Source organism: Typopeltis vanoorti, chromosome 4 (genome assembly GCF_054136105.1).
Source record: "Typopeltis vanoorti isolate ZY-2024b chromosome 4, IOZ_Tvanoo_1.0, whole genome shotgun sequence".
Taxonomy (NCBI): domain Eukaryota; kingdom Metazoa; phylum Arthropoda; class Arachnida; order Uropygi; family Thelyphonidae; genus Typopeltis; species Typopeltis vanoorti.
Window position 1 is genome coordinate 93,467,909 of NC_143552.1, and position 16,213 is coordinate 93,484,121.

At 35.8% G+C, this 16,213-nt stretch overlaps 1 protein-coding gene across 1 annotated transcript in view; it reads right to left on the reverse strand.

The window, feature by feature from the left end:
- Rok (Rho associated coiled-coil containing protein kinase) overlaps window positions 1-16,213 on the reverse strand; it is a 484,157-nt gene that overhangs the window by 401,831 nt on the left and 66,113 nt on the right. Inside the window, exons 5-6 of the mRNA XM_090392113.1 lie at window positions 15,952-16,052; window positions 1,665-1,724 (exon numbers count right to left, since the gene is read on the reverse strand). Coding sequence (XP_090248239.1) covers window positions 1,665-1,724; window positions 15,952-16,052 — 161 coding nt within the window. The remainder of the gene's footprint in view (window positions 1-1,664; window positions 1,725-15,951; window positions 16,053-16,213) is intronic.

Below are 16,213 nucleotides of genomic sequence, written 5' to 3' on the forward strand. Positions count from 1 at the left end.
AGCAGTTGTCATCATCGTCTTCATGCTCTCCAATTTGTTGTGCATCATCCTCGCTTTCGTATATGACGTGATCTTCGGATCCATCCATTGAATTACTTATTCCACATTTAAGAAATGAGAGTTGAATCATTTCAGATGGTATTGAATCCCATGCTTCTTTAACCCAGCTGGTGACTAGGGGTGATCTCAGGCTTCTGAAAATTCACACCCTTTGTCCTCTTCACCAAACCAGATGACATCCATTCTCTCCATTTTTCACGTAAGTTATCTTTAAATGGCTTATTCAAGCTGACATCAAGCGGCTGCAAAACGGAAGTTAGACCACCCGGTGTGACTGCTAGGTCTGTACGTAGCTCACGTGCTTTCTCTTTGCTTGCCTCTGTTAAATGTGCCTGGAACATATCCCAGACTAGCATGCTTTGTTGACGTAACAAGCTACCTGGACGTATGTTCTATACTTGATCCAGCCACAATTGTACACCTTCTTCATCCATCCAACCTTTCTGATTGGCACGAACAATTACACCTGGTGGAAATTTCATATGCTTCGGAATTTTCTTCCTTTTAAATATCACTGTTGGCTTTAATTTGGTTCCGTCTGCTATGCATGTTAGAACAATGGTAAAATGTATTTCTTCATGTCCCGTTGTTTTTATGAAGACACCCTTTTCACCAACTGAGTTTACTGTTCGATTCCCAGGCATATCAAAGTACATGGGTGTCTCATCCATACTGCCAATTTGGGAAAGTTCATATCCGTGACACTTCTGTAATTTTATGATAAATTTATGGAAGGACTGCACTTTTTCTTCAAGCTGCTTTGGTAACTTCTGCACAATTTTTGTTCGGTGTCGTAATGTTAATGCTTTGCATTCCATAAATCTGTTGCACCACCAGCGAAGCAAGAAAAGATAAAATACCTGGTGTGTCCTTGAATTTACCATTCTTTCTTGTTACTATAATGCCATCTTGCCATGCGTCAAAATCCATTCATTTAGCTCTTCTTCGAGTTCTGGAAAGGATGCTACAATGGATACATTTCGTTTTGGGGATTTTTTCAAGACTGTCTTTTTGCTTACGCCAAAGTCTAATATTACTCTCTGCTACACCAAATTCTCTCATAGCAACACTGTTATTATGTTCTGCAAACTGCACAACACGCAATTTAAATCCTGCTTCAAAAGATGAACGTTTACGTTTCTGTTGCCTCATTTTCAGGCTAGGTTTGTTTAACGAATAATATTTAAAATGAATGTGGTTAAACTGATATACCTAACTGTGCTCTATCATTTGGCGATGGAGAGCACATTATATCTGCGCATAATGCCAGTAATGTAAGTAGCTTTATGCGCAGATACGATGCGTGCTCGGTCGCCGAACGAGAGTGGGTCAAGTAGATTTGGTTGCATAGGCATTAGGTAGTATATATTGTGCGTGCAAGTCTAATAAGATGTTATATTTTTTAGGATCCTCATATAATGCGAACCCCTAACTTTAAGTAGTATTTTTTTACCATAAATTTTTCGCATTATACACGATAATATACGATACTTCATTTTAAAAATTGGAATTTGATACATAAGTTTGCATAGTTTTTTTCTTATTTCATAGTCTTTCACTTAATTATACTGAAAATATGGATTAATAAAGTATTAAATACTTACCATTTCAAATTTACTTAACAGTTTCATTGCATATACTTGTTTTGTAGATTTATGCCTAACCTGCAAAAAAGTTCAAAATATCCATTATTTCAAATTGCTGAAACAAATTCAAATAAAATAAATGTTTCATTATTAGTAATCTGATAGAAATTATATGAAGTAACATAAACAATAGTTATTACATTAAATAAATATTCAATTCCCAATCTACATGTGTTCATACATATCATTAGAGACTGCAGAGCACGATGACTTAAAAACTAACCAGATACCAGATGGAACTAATGAGGCACTTGCAGAATAAACAAAGTATCTTTATTAACAGAAATTAAAAGTGTGCAGTTTTACCTTTAGTCACAATAATTACAATATAATTACAATAATTCAATACATCAAAAAAACTTATGTCCATCAGAACACTGATGGTACTGTGCACTATTCCTCTTTTAAGATATCAGTAAATTACAATAATGAATAATGTGTACAACCTACAAATGTTCTAAAAGGTTCAGATTGGGCTCTGTGCTAGCCACCACAATGCGTGCTCGCTCGCTCTCCAATGTTATTCTCTCAAAATTACAGGTTTATAATCAGTGCTGTGTGACAATGAGCACTATTTCAGGTGTATAATGGCTAATACCATAAAAGAGCATAAAAATTAGGCCATGCAAAACAGTCAAGAACCTTGATGTAAGACCTACATCAACTCCTCATCGTTGCACTGCCATTCTGTTGGAAAGTACATTCATGTATCAGACTGTAAGAACATACAGCATGACTTGTTGTTTCAGTCCAAATTCTACATGACTAGTCCTATGCTAATTGACAATGCATACTCATTGTTATTAAAATCATGGTTCTACAAGAAGTGTACCAGGGCAGCCCAAGAAAAGCAAACAGCCTATCATAAGTGGCTTGAGACCAAAACACCAACTTCCTTTACAGCCTACATTGAAGCTCACAACACTTACAAAACCATCACTAAAGTCTAAATTCAACAAGGATAAATTCATTATGCTCAAGAGATGTGCTCCTGAACTAACACTTGTTCTTTATCATCTAAACACTAAACTATACTCAGCTGGCATCCACTCTACAGCATGAAAGCAAGCCCACATACAGCCAATTCCCAAAAAAGTGATAAATGTTTACCATCAAGTTATCAGCCTACTACTCTCACCTCAATTTTATCTGAAGTAATGGCAAAAATTATCAATAATTAACTTCAACACTTGAAGAACTGCCTCTAATTAGAGACCACCAATGTGGATTTTGCAAGTCTAGATCCTCCTGCCCTATATCACAAACCTCTGGACTCATTCCATGGAAAGATTTGGAGAAACCTGTGCCATTGCAATTGATTGATACGGTCTGACATAGAGGGGTTTCTCAACAAATTACCATCATATGGACTGCCTTCATCCTCGTGTAATTGGATTCATTTGATCAGATCAATCCCTATACGTAATGGTGTTCTCTTTTCAGATTTTCCTGTTAATGCTGAAATGATAGATCCCCTTGGGATCTGTAATTTCACCCATCCTCTTCTTGATTTATATAATCAACCTGTTCTCATTGACTGCAAACCCTATTCATAGTTTGATGATAGCACCTTCCACTCATCCTATTCATATGACAAGCCTTGCAGTGCTCATACATCTCAAGCTTCAAGATAATCTGTAATAAGTGCCCTGAACACTGATCCCCACAATATCCTTGATTGGGGTGAAATCAATCTAGTCAATTTCAATGCTTCCAAAACACAGTTGTGCTTGTTTTCTTGAAAAACACCTATGAACTTCTCCACTTACCTTTAATAATGCTCGGCTCAACAGTCAAGAACAAATCTCTCTTCTCAGACTAACTCTTATCCTAAACCTTTCCTAGCATAATCATATCACTGCTACAACATCATCAGCTTCCAAAAAAACTTAGCATGCTTTTCCATTCAATAAACTTGGCATCCCTTTCCACTCAAGATACTACTTCTCTTCTGAACAGTCACTTACTCTGTATAAATCCTAAATCCAGTCAATCTTGGAATATTGCTCTCATGTTTGGAGCAGTACACCTAAGACCTATCTAAAAATTTTTGGTGCTATTCAGAAAAGGGCAGTTCAGTTGATTAATGGTATCTCTTATAGACTACTTCAACCACTTTCCCCATAGAAGATCAATTTCTGCATTGTGTCTTTTCTTAAAATATTTGCATGGCGACAGTTCAGCAGAACTAGCATCCATTATGCCTCCCATTTCTGCCAGATCTATAGGAACTCAAACAACAGCTGCTCAATATCCCTTTACAGTCAAACTCATACTCACTGAGTCTATCATTCCCAGTCATCTTTCATTGCATTGACCTTAACCCCTTAACATACAAAGACATCTGTAACACGTCTTTTGTTTATTGCACCAAAATTGATTTTGAATTTTGGCTTCACATATAAACACAACCGAATATAGATGCTAGACAATCTTGTGCCTATTTCCTTTCAGCCGAGAAAAGTTGCCAACGACATGTATCGGCTATTTCGTTTGCACAAATTCATCATTATTTTTTAAATAATGATGAATTTGATCCAGCAAATCACCCTCGCCCAAAACATTGGCAGAAAAATGACCGCTTTCTGATTTTTAATTGGTATGTTAAGGGGTTAATTATGTGAAACAGCATTGCCTATGAAATATTTCAAAAGGACTATAACCTCCAGCAATTCAAGAAAAATACTGACAGATTACTCTGCTCCTGACTCCCACCCAAATGGCATCTATTTGCTATAGGCCCTTTCTGCCTTTCATGAGTAAGAGTAATAAAAAAAAAAAAGAAAAGTTGAATTAATTCCATGAAAATTCCATTTTGCACTGTGGAAATTCTTAAGGGACTACTTGTGGCCTATTTGCATCTCCAAACAGATTCTCCAGGATGAAGTCAGAAAACCAGCCTTCTCAAAAAAGCTCCTGACTTTTTTTTAGACCTGCCTGATCATAGTTTGGGCTTGGTGTGGACTTCCATTTCTTCTGCACATTCACAACAGTAGACTTCATAACATTGAACAATAGCACACACAAGCATTTTCTGCAGATGATATCTATCAGTTCTTCTAAAATCCTATTAACTTCATCCTCATTCTCGTTCAAAATAAGCACATCACACATCATCCAAAATAACTCCTGGGCAAACTGCCAATTGCTCTTTTTTGTGTAATTACATCATTTTCCTGCAGTAAGAGTATGGTTCCCCATGACTATCTGGACAAGAAATACCCTATTATAGTGTTAATTAGCTTTCAGTGAAGCAAGTCACTTGTCCAGTGAACCAAACACATAAGGGGAACATAAAGAAACTGTTTCTTATAGTTGCCAAAATAAATATCTCCAAGCCAATAAAGAAAGATGTCTTACTTCTTAATGAAAAATATGTTCATTCTGTTTATTGTAATCAAATATGAAGCTTAAAATTCAAAGATAGGAGAAAATAAATTCCTCTTCCTATATAATTACACTACCCTGTTTATTATTATCAAAATTTGTTTTATGTAAAAATGCAAAACATTGTATCATGGTCTGAAAAGATTTAAGTTGTCATATTTGACACCTTGCAAATCTCATTTATTCCATTAATAATAAATTATTATTATTATTATTATTGTTCCGGGAAACTCCATAAATGCTATAAATAAATGTAAAAAAAAAAAATAGCCAATGCCTATCAGTGGCGTCGTATGCCCAATTCTGCTGGGTGTGCAGTCACGTGGCTTATGCAACCTGAACTACAAAATTCACATCAATATAAACTTCTTGTTGTTGCTTATGTTAAGCAATCTCCTGAAGATGCTGTTAGCCATATAGACAGCAAAACATTGAGGAAATACAACTAGTATAAATAAAAAACATATATGAGTTAAAATCTGGTTATCTATTATTGAAGCATAGAGTAAGCCAAAATATATATTACTACTAAACAAAATGTATGAAAAAGTAACTGTAATATCCTTATATGAACACAGCACCATTCCAAATAAATAAAGGAGTATCATTGTGCGCCCGTTTCAGTTGGGTGTGCTCTCTCATGTGGCTTATGCAACCCAAACTACAAATTTCGTTTCAATTTGACAGTACGATTGCATTTTTATCGATATATGAAAGTTTTAAGAGTGCATAGCACATCAGCACTCATCTGAATTGGTCTAATGCAATTAATTGTAGGACAACTTCGAATACTTTAATTTATCAATTAATTGTAATGAAATCTGAATAGAGTGGGAGACAATACGTTAGTTTTAAGATATATTAGAAAACAATAATCAAGGAGAATGCTATATGTGATTGGTATATTTGAATTACTCAAAGGTGTAAATATAATAGTAAATTTGGAATAGGAGGACAAGGCTTACCTCCTTCAACTACAATCATAATACAATCTGTAAAAGCTCTGGCAGAAAGCAGGACATTCAGTAAATCATCTTTCCCATGTAAATATGGACAAAAAAGTTATAAATTATTTATAGAAAATTATATATTAAAAACTTCTATATCGGTGTCCTAAACAAATTAGTTCACACTTCACATACACACAAAACAGATAAAACTCAGAAAACAAAAGATAGCAACTCGACAAATGACAACGTTGAATTGGATTGGTTGACACAATAATCAATCACTACTGATTTCTGTGCTATTGTCTCAGCACACACCTTGCCTCACCTTCTGGGTGGTTAAAAACCACTGGAGCAGTAAGAATTTGACCCACTGCACCATCTGTATGCCTGCTCAAAGGTGTCCATGTTTGTGACTGCACACCTGGGCTATTAATGCAAATGTGATGCAATGTTTGCTCGTCGAAAAATTCATGAAGCATTAGTATATTATGTTTAATTTTAGGAATCACGCAAAGCCAGGAAACAATTAGGGTAGTCTTTAACAGCAATAAATGCAAAAATATAATATCAGTGATATTGCTATTCCATGGGTGTGCACCGCACACCTAGCACATCCGGAATATATGCCTCTGATGCCTATACAATCCATTGTTTATTTAATGGCCAAAAGATAATCATAGGATCCCCAATTATTAGATTTGTTTAATATTTTCTGGAAACTTACAAAAATCCTTTAACATATTATAAATACTTCAAAACTTAAAATAATTTTATGGTTCTAATTAAGGAAGACATACAACAGTTATGCTGTGAAAGTTAAAACAACGCACAAAGAAAACAAGAAACACTGCATTTGTTCTATATACGATTAACAGACTTATGCTAATCTATGGTTTTTGGATTGTTCTCTCTCTCTCCAAACATATTCAAAATTTACCAGTAAAATTCAGCATATTTGCTGCTTGCATTACACATACCCAAATTTCTTTTGAAGTCCAAATTCATAACACTGAAGAAGCAATGTTAATATTTTATTATTATTATTATTATTATTCAGACCTCCATGGAGTCAAAAGACTCATTGTGAGAGGTCCTTCCTAAGAAACACAAAGTCTATCAAGCACTCCTCGTGGGAGGTCCCTCTTAGAAAACACAAAGTCTATCATACCACTCCTTAAACTCACTGACCGTTCTCGCTCTCACCACTCTATCAGGTAATGCATTCCATGGTTCAACCACCCTCGATGCAAAGAAACCACTCCTCACCCTCTTGCTCACAGTTTCCTTTCGTAACTTCCAGGGATGGCCTCTTGTCATCACTCCTTCACGCTGTTCAACCAAGCGAAAGAACCCCAGTGTCAACCCTGTAACCACCTCTCAACGGCTTAAGAGTCTCAATCATATCACCTCTCCTTCTTCTATCCACCAAACTCTGCAGTCCACATTCCCTCAGCCGATCCTCATAACTAACATTGTACAGTCCTGAAACCATCTTTGTTATCCGCCTTTGTACCCTTTCTACAGTTAATTTATCCCCTTCAAATCCTGGGGACCAAATCTGTGAACAATAGTCTAAGTGTGGTCTGATCAGAGTCTTATACAATGGAATGATAACTCTTTTATCTCTGCTGGTCAGTGTCCTTATTATTGCAGCAATCCTCTGTGTTACCGTCACCTATATTTTGAGACATTTCTGTGTTTCCCTTCCCAGCATCACTTCAATATGCCCCATGAATTTTCTCCAAGAAAAGAAAGACGTGAAACTAAGTAAGACTTCTCTTACTTACTTTTAAATTTAAATAAAATTTAAAAATAATGTATTTTAAAAAGATTACCCAGAAATTATTATATTTACAGCTATTTGCCTGCTTCTGTTTAGGAGTGCCCCAATTTACCCAGAAATCATTAACTCTATCCTCCTGAAAATTCTAATTACTGCTCTGAACTAAAACATGTGAAAACAAATGAATCAGATATCGAAGATCTCAATATAAAAAATATTATGAAATTCAAATATTATTAATTCAAATCACCACTATACAAAATCACTGATATGAACTGAAGCATGAAGCACCTGACTGATACAACCTGACATCATTTTTATCTTTTGTCAGTTATCTTATGTATCTTATGCCAAGTATCTTATGTCAGTTATCTAAAAACTGTCTTTATTAAAATGTATAATTCAAAAATATGCACAGAGTTGAAATTGTTCAAATACTTTACTGACATTTGGCAAGACAACTCTTATGAGTAATACTTACTTTTTTTTTATTTTTAACTTGGAATTTTTAAGCAAAAGAAAAGCAAACTTTTTAATGTAGTACTATCATAATATCCTGTCACGAATTTGATGCCAATGATGATTTTTTTTTAAGCAAAGTGCTTTTCTTTGTGGAAGGGGAATTTCAAGTTGCAATAACTGAACATACATATATTCATCTTTCAATTCAGAATTAACATAATTATAACTAACTCATTCGTTATAACAAATGAACAAAATGTTCCAGCCAAATCCACATAGTAGCAATTCAAAAGCATTTCTTCCTCTGGTCTCTGTGAGTTTGCTATAGTTAGATCAAACAACAGGTGGAGGACACTATAACTACAATACTTCTAAAGATTAGTGCTATAGTTAGAGTAACTATACCATATATATATATATATATAGACATGTACATGCTTTGCATATTTTTCATTTGAACTTAAAATATAAATTTGTAAATTCAAAAATGTTTTGGAACAATATGAAAGTTGTGTGTTAGATTCCAGCCTAATACACTGATAATAGATTCCATTAACACATTGAGCACAATAACTCATGATCAATAATTTGGCTTTTTTTTTTCTCATAAACTTCATTTATGTGAACAGAATAATTAATCTTATTGTTAGTCTGGTAGTGATCACTGGTTAGTTTGCATATTTTGTAGAAGGAAAAAAATCATATTGGTAGGATGGAAATCCTACAACTTATGAGACTGGCTACTCACCTTCACTAAAATTATGGGTTTTTCAACTGAAGGAATCCACGTTCTTTCCAAATAAAAAACATTATTGCTAATGGCTATACTATGAAGGCAACATCAGTGTTAGATAAATGTTATGATTTGATATATGAATTTTTTGTGCAAAAGAAAATCTGATCCAGATGATAAGCAACATTTTTAAATGCCATGTTAAAAATAAATGTCTATTTTCTTTCTCACATTCACTTCACTTCCAATTAAGCAAATGCTCACTTTTTACTGCATTACTTTTCTGTATACTTCTGTGAATGAATGCTGTTAAATCTGAATTGACATATAATTCCGTAACTTCCTAAAACCCATTTTAAAAAGTAGCATCTATGCAACAATTTTCAGTTACTTCTTACTCACAAAGCTAATTTTACTTCGTCCATCTTCCTATAATTTGGAAAACTAATATTTATCCAAATTCCTTCAATAGTCTCCAAAAAAATTTAACTCATAACTATTTAAATCTAAATTTTTTTTGTTTTTTTTTCCCAGGTAGCATATCATATGTAATTAATGAAAGCAACTTTTAAGAAATTCTTCAACTCTGGAAGAAGGTTAATTTTATTATTTTTTTTAAAATATTTATATGTAACTTCCTAATTTCATAATGTATGCAATGTCATTAAAAATAATTTAAAAAAATGATTAATCAGTAACATAAATAAAATTTTCCTTCAATTAAACATGTATTCATGTCTACTGACAGTTGCACAAACTGTCTGGAGACAAGTTTCAATTAATATCATCAAATTCCTGAATATATAACCACAGGGAGTGGATAATTATGCTAGTACTACATGAAAAGGTTATACCATTACTAACTTCCAATCAACAATTTTCCTCCAAATTAATCTGTTATCTGTCAAGACTGCAGCATTATTAAGCCTTATATTTCTGTATTTTATGGCACTTTTTACTGTATGAATCCATTTACATCTTGGTCTTTCTCTGGGTCCCCTTCCCTGCCAACCTGCAAAGATTAACATTTGCTTTGCTAATCTTTCCTCTAGCATTCTATTTAAGTGACCATACCTCCTGAGATTCAGGACACACTTGTTTTCAATATTTCTGCCTATTTTCATTGTCTTTTTATTACTGATTTTCATACTAAATTTATTATAGCAGTTATTCAATTTTTTAAGGGAACCTTGCAGACCTGAACTAGATTTATTCAGTCAAAAGATTAACATCACCAATTCTGATATCAGATTTAATTCCACTTTCCTTCATAATGTGGTCCATACAGATAATGAATAATAGTAGAGATAACATTCACCTTTAATGACCACCTCATTTAACATCAAAACATCTTTCTGTACCTCCTTCAATCCTAACTGCCGACTTACAGCTTAAATAGAGATCATGTACTGCTTGATTTAATGTCCCAATTTCACTACATAACTGTAGCATTTTAAAGAGCTTTCCTTTTGGCACCTTGTCATATGCCTTTTCCAGATCTACAAAACTTAAATACAAATCCTTGTTATATTCCCAAGATTTCTCAATTTCTCTTAAAGTGAAAATCTGATCCTAACAACCTCTATTTGGTCTGAATTCAGCTCGTTCTTCACCAAACTTCCCTTCCACAATTGTTCTTAGCTGTTTCTCAAGTATATGTGTATAAATCTTACAAAGTGACAATCAGTAATTCTCACATTCAGTTTTATTTCCCATTTCATATTATTAAATACTTAAGGAATTGACAGCGTACACTAGAATATAAATTAAATCAAACTTTAATATATATTTTCCAATATTTCGGCAACATCATGTTCCCATGAAGATGGCAATTAGGAAAACGCAAGTACTACACAACAGCAAATGAGAAACGAAGCAAGGAAGCTACCGTTTTCCTAAAGTCCTGATGGTGCCCCCTAGTGGGCTATATTAGGTGTTCTTGGCCTTTGGTCTATAGTTCTCCTGCTGTATGTTTCCCAAATTTGGGGCAGTCTCATGCATCCAAATTTGTTGAGGTTTGGCATGTTCTTAAGGGCTGAGGCTGATTCCATGAATAGTCTTTCATATTTGAACTCGCTGCGGTGTATTACTGTGGCTTTCTTCCACCTTATTCTGTGGCGAGTATCCAGAGCATGGTCTGCAAGCCCAGAGTGACTGTACTGGTGAAATCGGATGTAGTCCTTGTGTTCTGAGATTCTGATATTTGCTGTCCTGCCTGTTTGGCCAAAATAGGACAATTTACAGCTGCAAGGGACCTGGTATACACCAGGTAGGTCTAGGGGAAGTGGTTGGTCTTTAGTGGAGCGGATAAGGGATGCCAATTTTCTATATGGTCTGTAACAAGAGGTGAAGTCATGTTTTTTTTAGGATTTTGTTGATTTTTTTTGAGGTGCCTCGAATGTAGGGAACAGTGATGGATTTAGACTAATCTTTTTTGTGAAGGGGGGGGGGGGGTTGCGGACTACTAGTTTTACTATTTTTTGGATTTTTTGGGGGTGGGTAACCATTGGCTGAGAAATTGTTAAGGATGTGATTTAGTTCAGTAATTAGAGCTTTGTCATTTGAACAGATTAGTTGTTCTGTTGAATAGTGTCTTAACTCCATATTGTTGTGAGGGGGGGGGGATTGTTGATGAATGTATCTGCCTGTATGGGTGGGTTTTCTATAAACTGAGAAAACCAAGGTTCCATCAGGTTGGCAGGTGACTAGTGTGTCTAGAAAGGAGAGGCTATTGTTTTCCTCTTTTTCCAGGGAGAACTTGATTCTGGGGGTGTTGGTTGTTTAAGTCTGTTAAGCAAACACATCATCAATGTAGCGAAGCCATATGGTAAGTTTTTGTGGGGCAGAGTTTAAGGATTTCTCTTCAAAAGTCTCCATAAAGAAGTTGGCCAAGGGTGGAGAAAGTGGTGAACCCATGGTTGTCCCCTCTATCTGTTTGTAGAATTTTTCCTGTCAAACGAAATAGCCTGAGTTCATTGTGAACTGAAATAGCGCTGAGATATCGGGAGGAAATTTAGCTTGGATTAGCTCTAAGGTTTCTTTGAGGGGGACATTTGTGAATAAGGAGGAGACGTCAAAACTGACCATTATGTCATTAGGTTGGAGTGTAAGGTTTTTTACACTGGCTTTGAAGTGGGCTGAGTTTTTTTATCTGTGATGGTGTGTTGCCAGTATAGTGTATGAGCACTTTGGCTAAATATTTAGCTAGTTTGTACGTGGGGGAAATCAATGCCATCCACTATGGGACGTAATGGCACATTTTCTTTATGTATTTTTGGGAGCCCAAATATAAGAGGGGGGGGGGGGGGATCTAGAGTTATATGGTTTTAGTTTGTTAGTAATCTCCACAAGCCAAGAAGTGACCTTCTTAAAGAGCCTATGGAGTTTTCTAATTTGTGAGTTGGTGGGATTGCATTCAATATGGAGGTAAGTAGCCCGATGTAATAGTAAAGCATTAAGCTTACCTGTGTAGTCAGTATGATTGAGTAGCACTGTGACGTTCCCCTTATCCGCTTTAGTGATAACCATTTCTTTGTTTTTCTTCATTTCCTGTAGAGACTTGTATCCGCTATTGGATATGTTGGTTTTTGGTGGTCTTGCTTTAGTGAGAACACAGGCTACATCCAATCTAATATCGTTGGCGATGTGGTTTGGAAGGTGGCGAATCCCGCATTCAGTCTGGATCATTAATTCCTCGGCCGGAATTTTCCTAGGAGCAATGGCGAAGTTGTGACCACGTGAAAGAGTGCTTCAGGCTTCAAAATAACTGAAGAAAGGTTGACTACAGTGTTGATTTGTAGTTTTGGTTTGGACATCAAGTTCTTTTTTAATTTATCAAACTTGTTGATATGTCAACTCCATATTTTTTTAAATTCTTTATTTGTTGCAGTGCACGAGACGTCATGTAGAATTGACCAAAGTTCGTGATTTAGCATATTAGAAAGCTCTTCATCTAGCGCTAAAATAGCTATGTTTGCGTCAGCTGGGGAACTGCATGTAGCGTTAATTTGTTCCCGTAGCAAAGCATAGCTTGTGCGGTTATAGATTCGGAAAGCTTTCTGTCAAAAGAAACAGTGCTTAAATTTTACACAATTTGGAATTACCTGATCGCTATTAGATCAGGCTACTTACCTCCCAACTGAATACAATCCCACCAACTCACAAATTAGAAAACTACATAGACTCGTTAAGGTCACTTCTTGGCCTGTGGAGAATACTAACAAACTAAAACCATATAACTCTAGACCCCCCCCCACCCTGTATATATGGGCTCCCAAAAATACATAAAGAAAATGTGCCATCATGTCCCATAGTGTTGATGGCATTGATTTGATTCTCCCACATACAAACTAGCTAAATATTTAGCCAAAGCGCTCACACACCATCACACATAAAAAACCCAGCCCACTTCAAAGCTAGTGCAGAAAACTTTACTCTTCACCATAATGACATAATAGTCAGTTTTGACGTCTCCTCCTTATTCACAAATGTCCCACTCATCAAGGAAACCTTAGAGCTAATCCAAGCTAAATTTCCTCCTGATATCTCAGCCCTATTTCATTTCACAATGAACTCAGGCTATTTTGTTTGGCAGGAAAAATTCTACAAACAGATAGAGAGGGACAGCCAAGGGGTCACTACTTTCCCCACCCTTGGCCAACTTCTTTATGGAGACTTTTGAAGAGAAAGCCTTAAACTCTGCCCCACAAAAACCTACCATATGGCTTCGCTACGTTGTTGCGTTCACTATTTGGCCACATGGCCCGGATACACTCCTCTCCTTCTTAACACACTTAAACAACCAACACCCCAGAGTCAAGTTCACCCTGGAAAAAAGAGGAAAACAATAGCCCCCCCCCCCCCCACCTTCCTAGACACACTAGTCACCCGCCAACCTGATGGAACCTTGGTTTTCTCAGTTTATAGAAAACCCACCCATACAGGCAGATACATTCACCAACAATCCCACCACCACCCTTCACAACAATATGGAGTTATTAAGACACTATTCAACAGGGCTAAACTAATCTGTTCAAATGACAAAGCCCTAACCACTGAATTAAATCACATCCTTAACACTTTCTCAGCCAACGGCTACCCACTCCAAAAAAATCCAAAAAATACTAAAACCAGTAGTCCACAACACCCCCCCCCCCCTTCACAAAAAAGATTACTCTAAATCCATCACCATTCCCTACATCCGAGGCACCTCAGAAAAAATCAACAAAATTCTAAAAAACATAAATTGACCTCTTGTTACAGACCATATAGAAAATTGGCATCCCTTATCCACTCCACTAAAGACCAACCACTTCCCCTAGACCTACCTGGTGTATACCACGTCCCTTGTAGCTGTAAATTGTCCTATTTTGGCCAAACAGGCAGGACAGCAAATATCAGAATCTCAGAACACAAGGACTACATCCGATTTCACCAGTACAGTCACTCTGGGCTTGCAGATCATGCTCTGGATACTCGCCACAGAATAAGGTGGAAGAAAGCCACAGTAATACACCGCAGCGAGTTCAAATATGAAAGACCATTCATGGAATCAGCCTCAGCCCTTAGGAGCATGCCAAACCTCAACAAATTTGGATGCATGAGACTGCTCCAAATTTGGGAAACATACATCAGGAGAACTTCAGCCCGAAGGCCAAGAACATCTAATACACCCCGCTAGGGGGCACCATCAAGACTTTAGGAAAACTGTAGCTTCCTCGCTTCATTTCTCATTTGCTGTTGTGTAGTACTTGCGTGCACGTGTCTTTATCTTAAGTTTCCATGAAGATGGCAACGTGCCGTTGCCGAAATATTGGAAAGTATATATTAAAGTTTATTTAATTTATATTCTAGTATACACTGTCAATTCCTTAAGTATTTAATAATGATGTTTAACCAGCATATAAGCCTTTCTACAAGAATTCCCATTTTATAGATGGGTACTATGAGAGCTCTGCTCCAATCATCCAGAATTTGACCCTCTGACCAGGCTTTCTGAATTACACATTGCAGCCACTGTAAAACTTTTATACCTCCATATTTAAGCATTTCTGATCGAATTTCATTTACTCCAGCTGGCTTTCCACATTTCAGTATGGACTAAGTATGGACATGTATTCTTGCCTGCATTCTTGTTCAGAGTTTTCTACCACCATGATGTTTAACATTGTTGTTTCATTTAGCAGTCTTTCAAAGTAATTACTCTAGACATCATGAATATGTTCATCTAAAGTTTTCATGCCAACTTTATCATCTGATTACTTTTACAGTAATTTTTTTCTCTATTTTTATACTTTTTCAATAGCCTCCAGAATATTTTGCCACCTTTCTGATATTATTTATTTTCTATGTTCTTACCTAAGTCTTTCCATGGCTTTTGTTTAGTTAGTTTTGCACAGTGCTTCTCTTTCTAACATTTTTCTTATTCTCTATGAGTACAAGCTAACTTACTTGCCAAGAACTTTCAATGTGCTTTTTTCTTATCCTTGACTACCTCTTTAACTTGAGTCCACCATGGAGTTCTGATTTTTCTATCTATACAGACAACCTCACCACATGCCTCTCTGCCAGAATCAATCAATGTTTTCTTCAAGGTTTGCCACTGAATCTCCATGATTTGCAATTAATATACAAAGTGAAAAATCCAAATATTTAAATCCATTCATCAACTTTAACTTTTTCAGAACCCAAGAAGCCTAATGAAATAATCTGCCCTCCTCCTCTCCAAAAAAAGAAATAAATAAAAAACAAATATCACAGTGCCTGACAAGGCAAGTCCAAACTGGGTAACGTATTTATATGTTTCTTCAATATTTACTAATACAAAACTGTATGAGTCAGTATGTGTTAACAATATTTCAAATTTTAAAAGAATGAAACATGCTAAAATGTTAAAACATATGACTAATTTAATATCTACAGGATACATACTAGTTGAACTTCTCCAAACGCTCCCCTGCCAATTGTTTTTATCACAGTAAAGTCATCTGGCTTCATCCGAAAATTGACTATATAGGATGTGGCTTTTTCATCTAAAATGAAATAATGAGTTGGTAAATAAAAGAGCAGAAGGTCTAAAAATTCCTTTTAAGAGGAATGAGAGAAGAACATCTATAATTAGAAGATAAGGAACATTGTAATATTTTGGAAGTTTTGGGGTAATATTTATTGCAAAATGGAAGAACCTGATGCA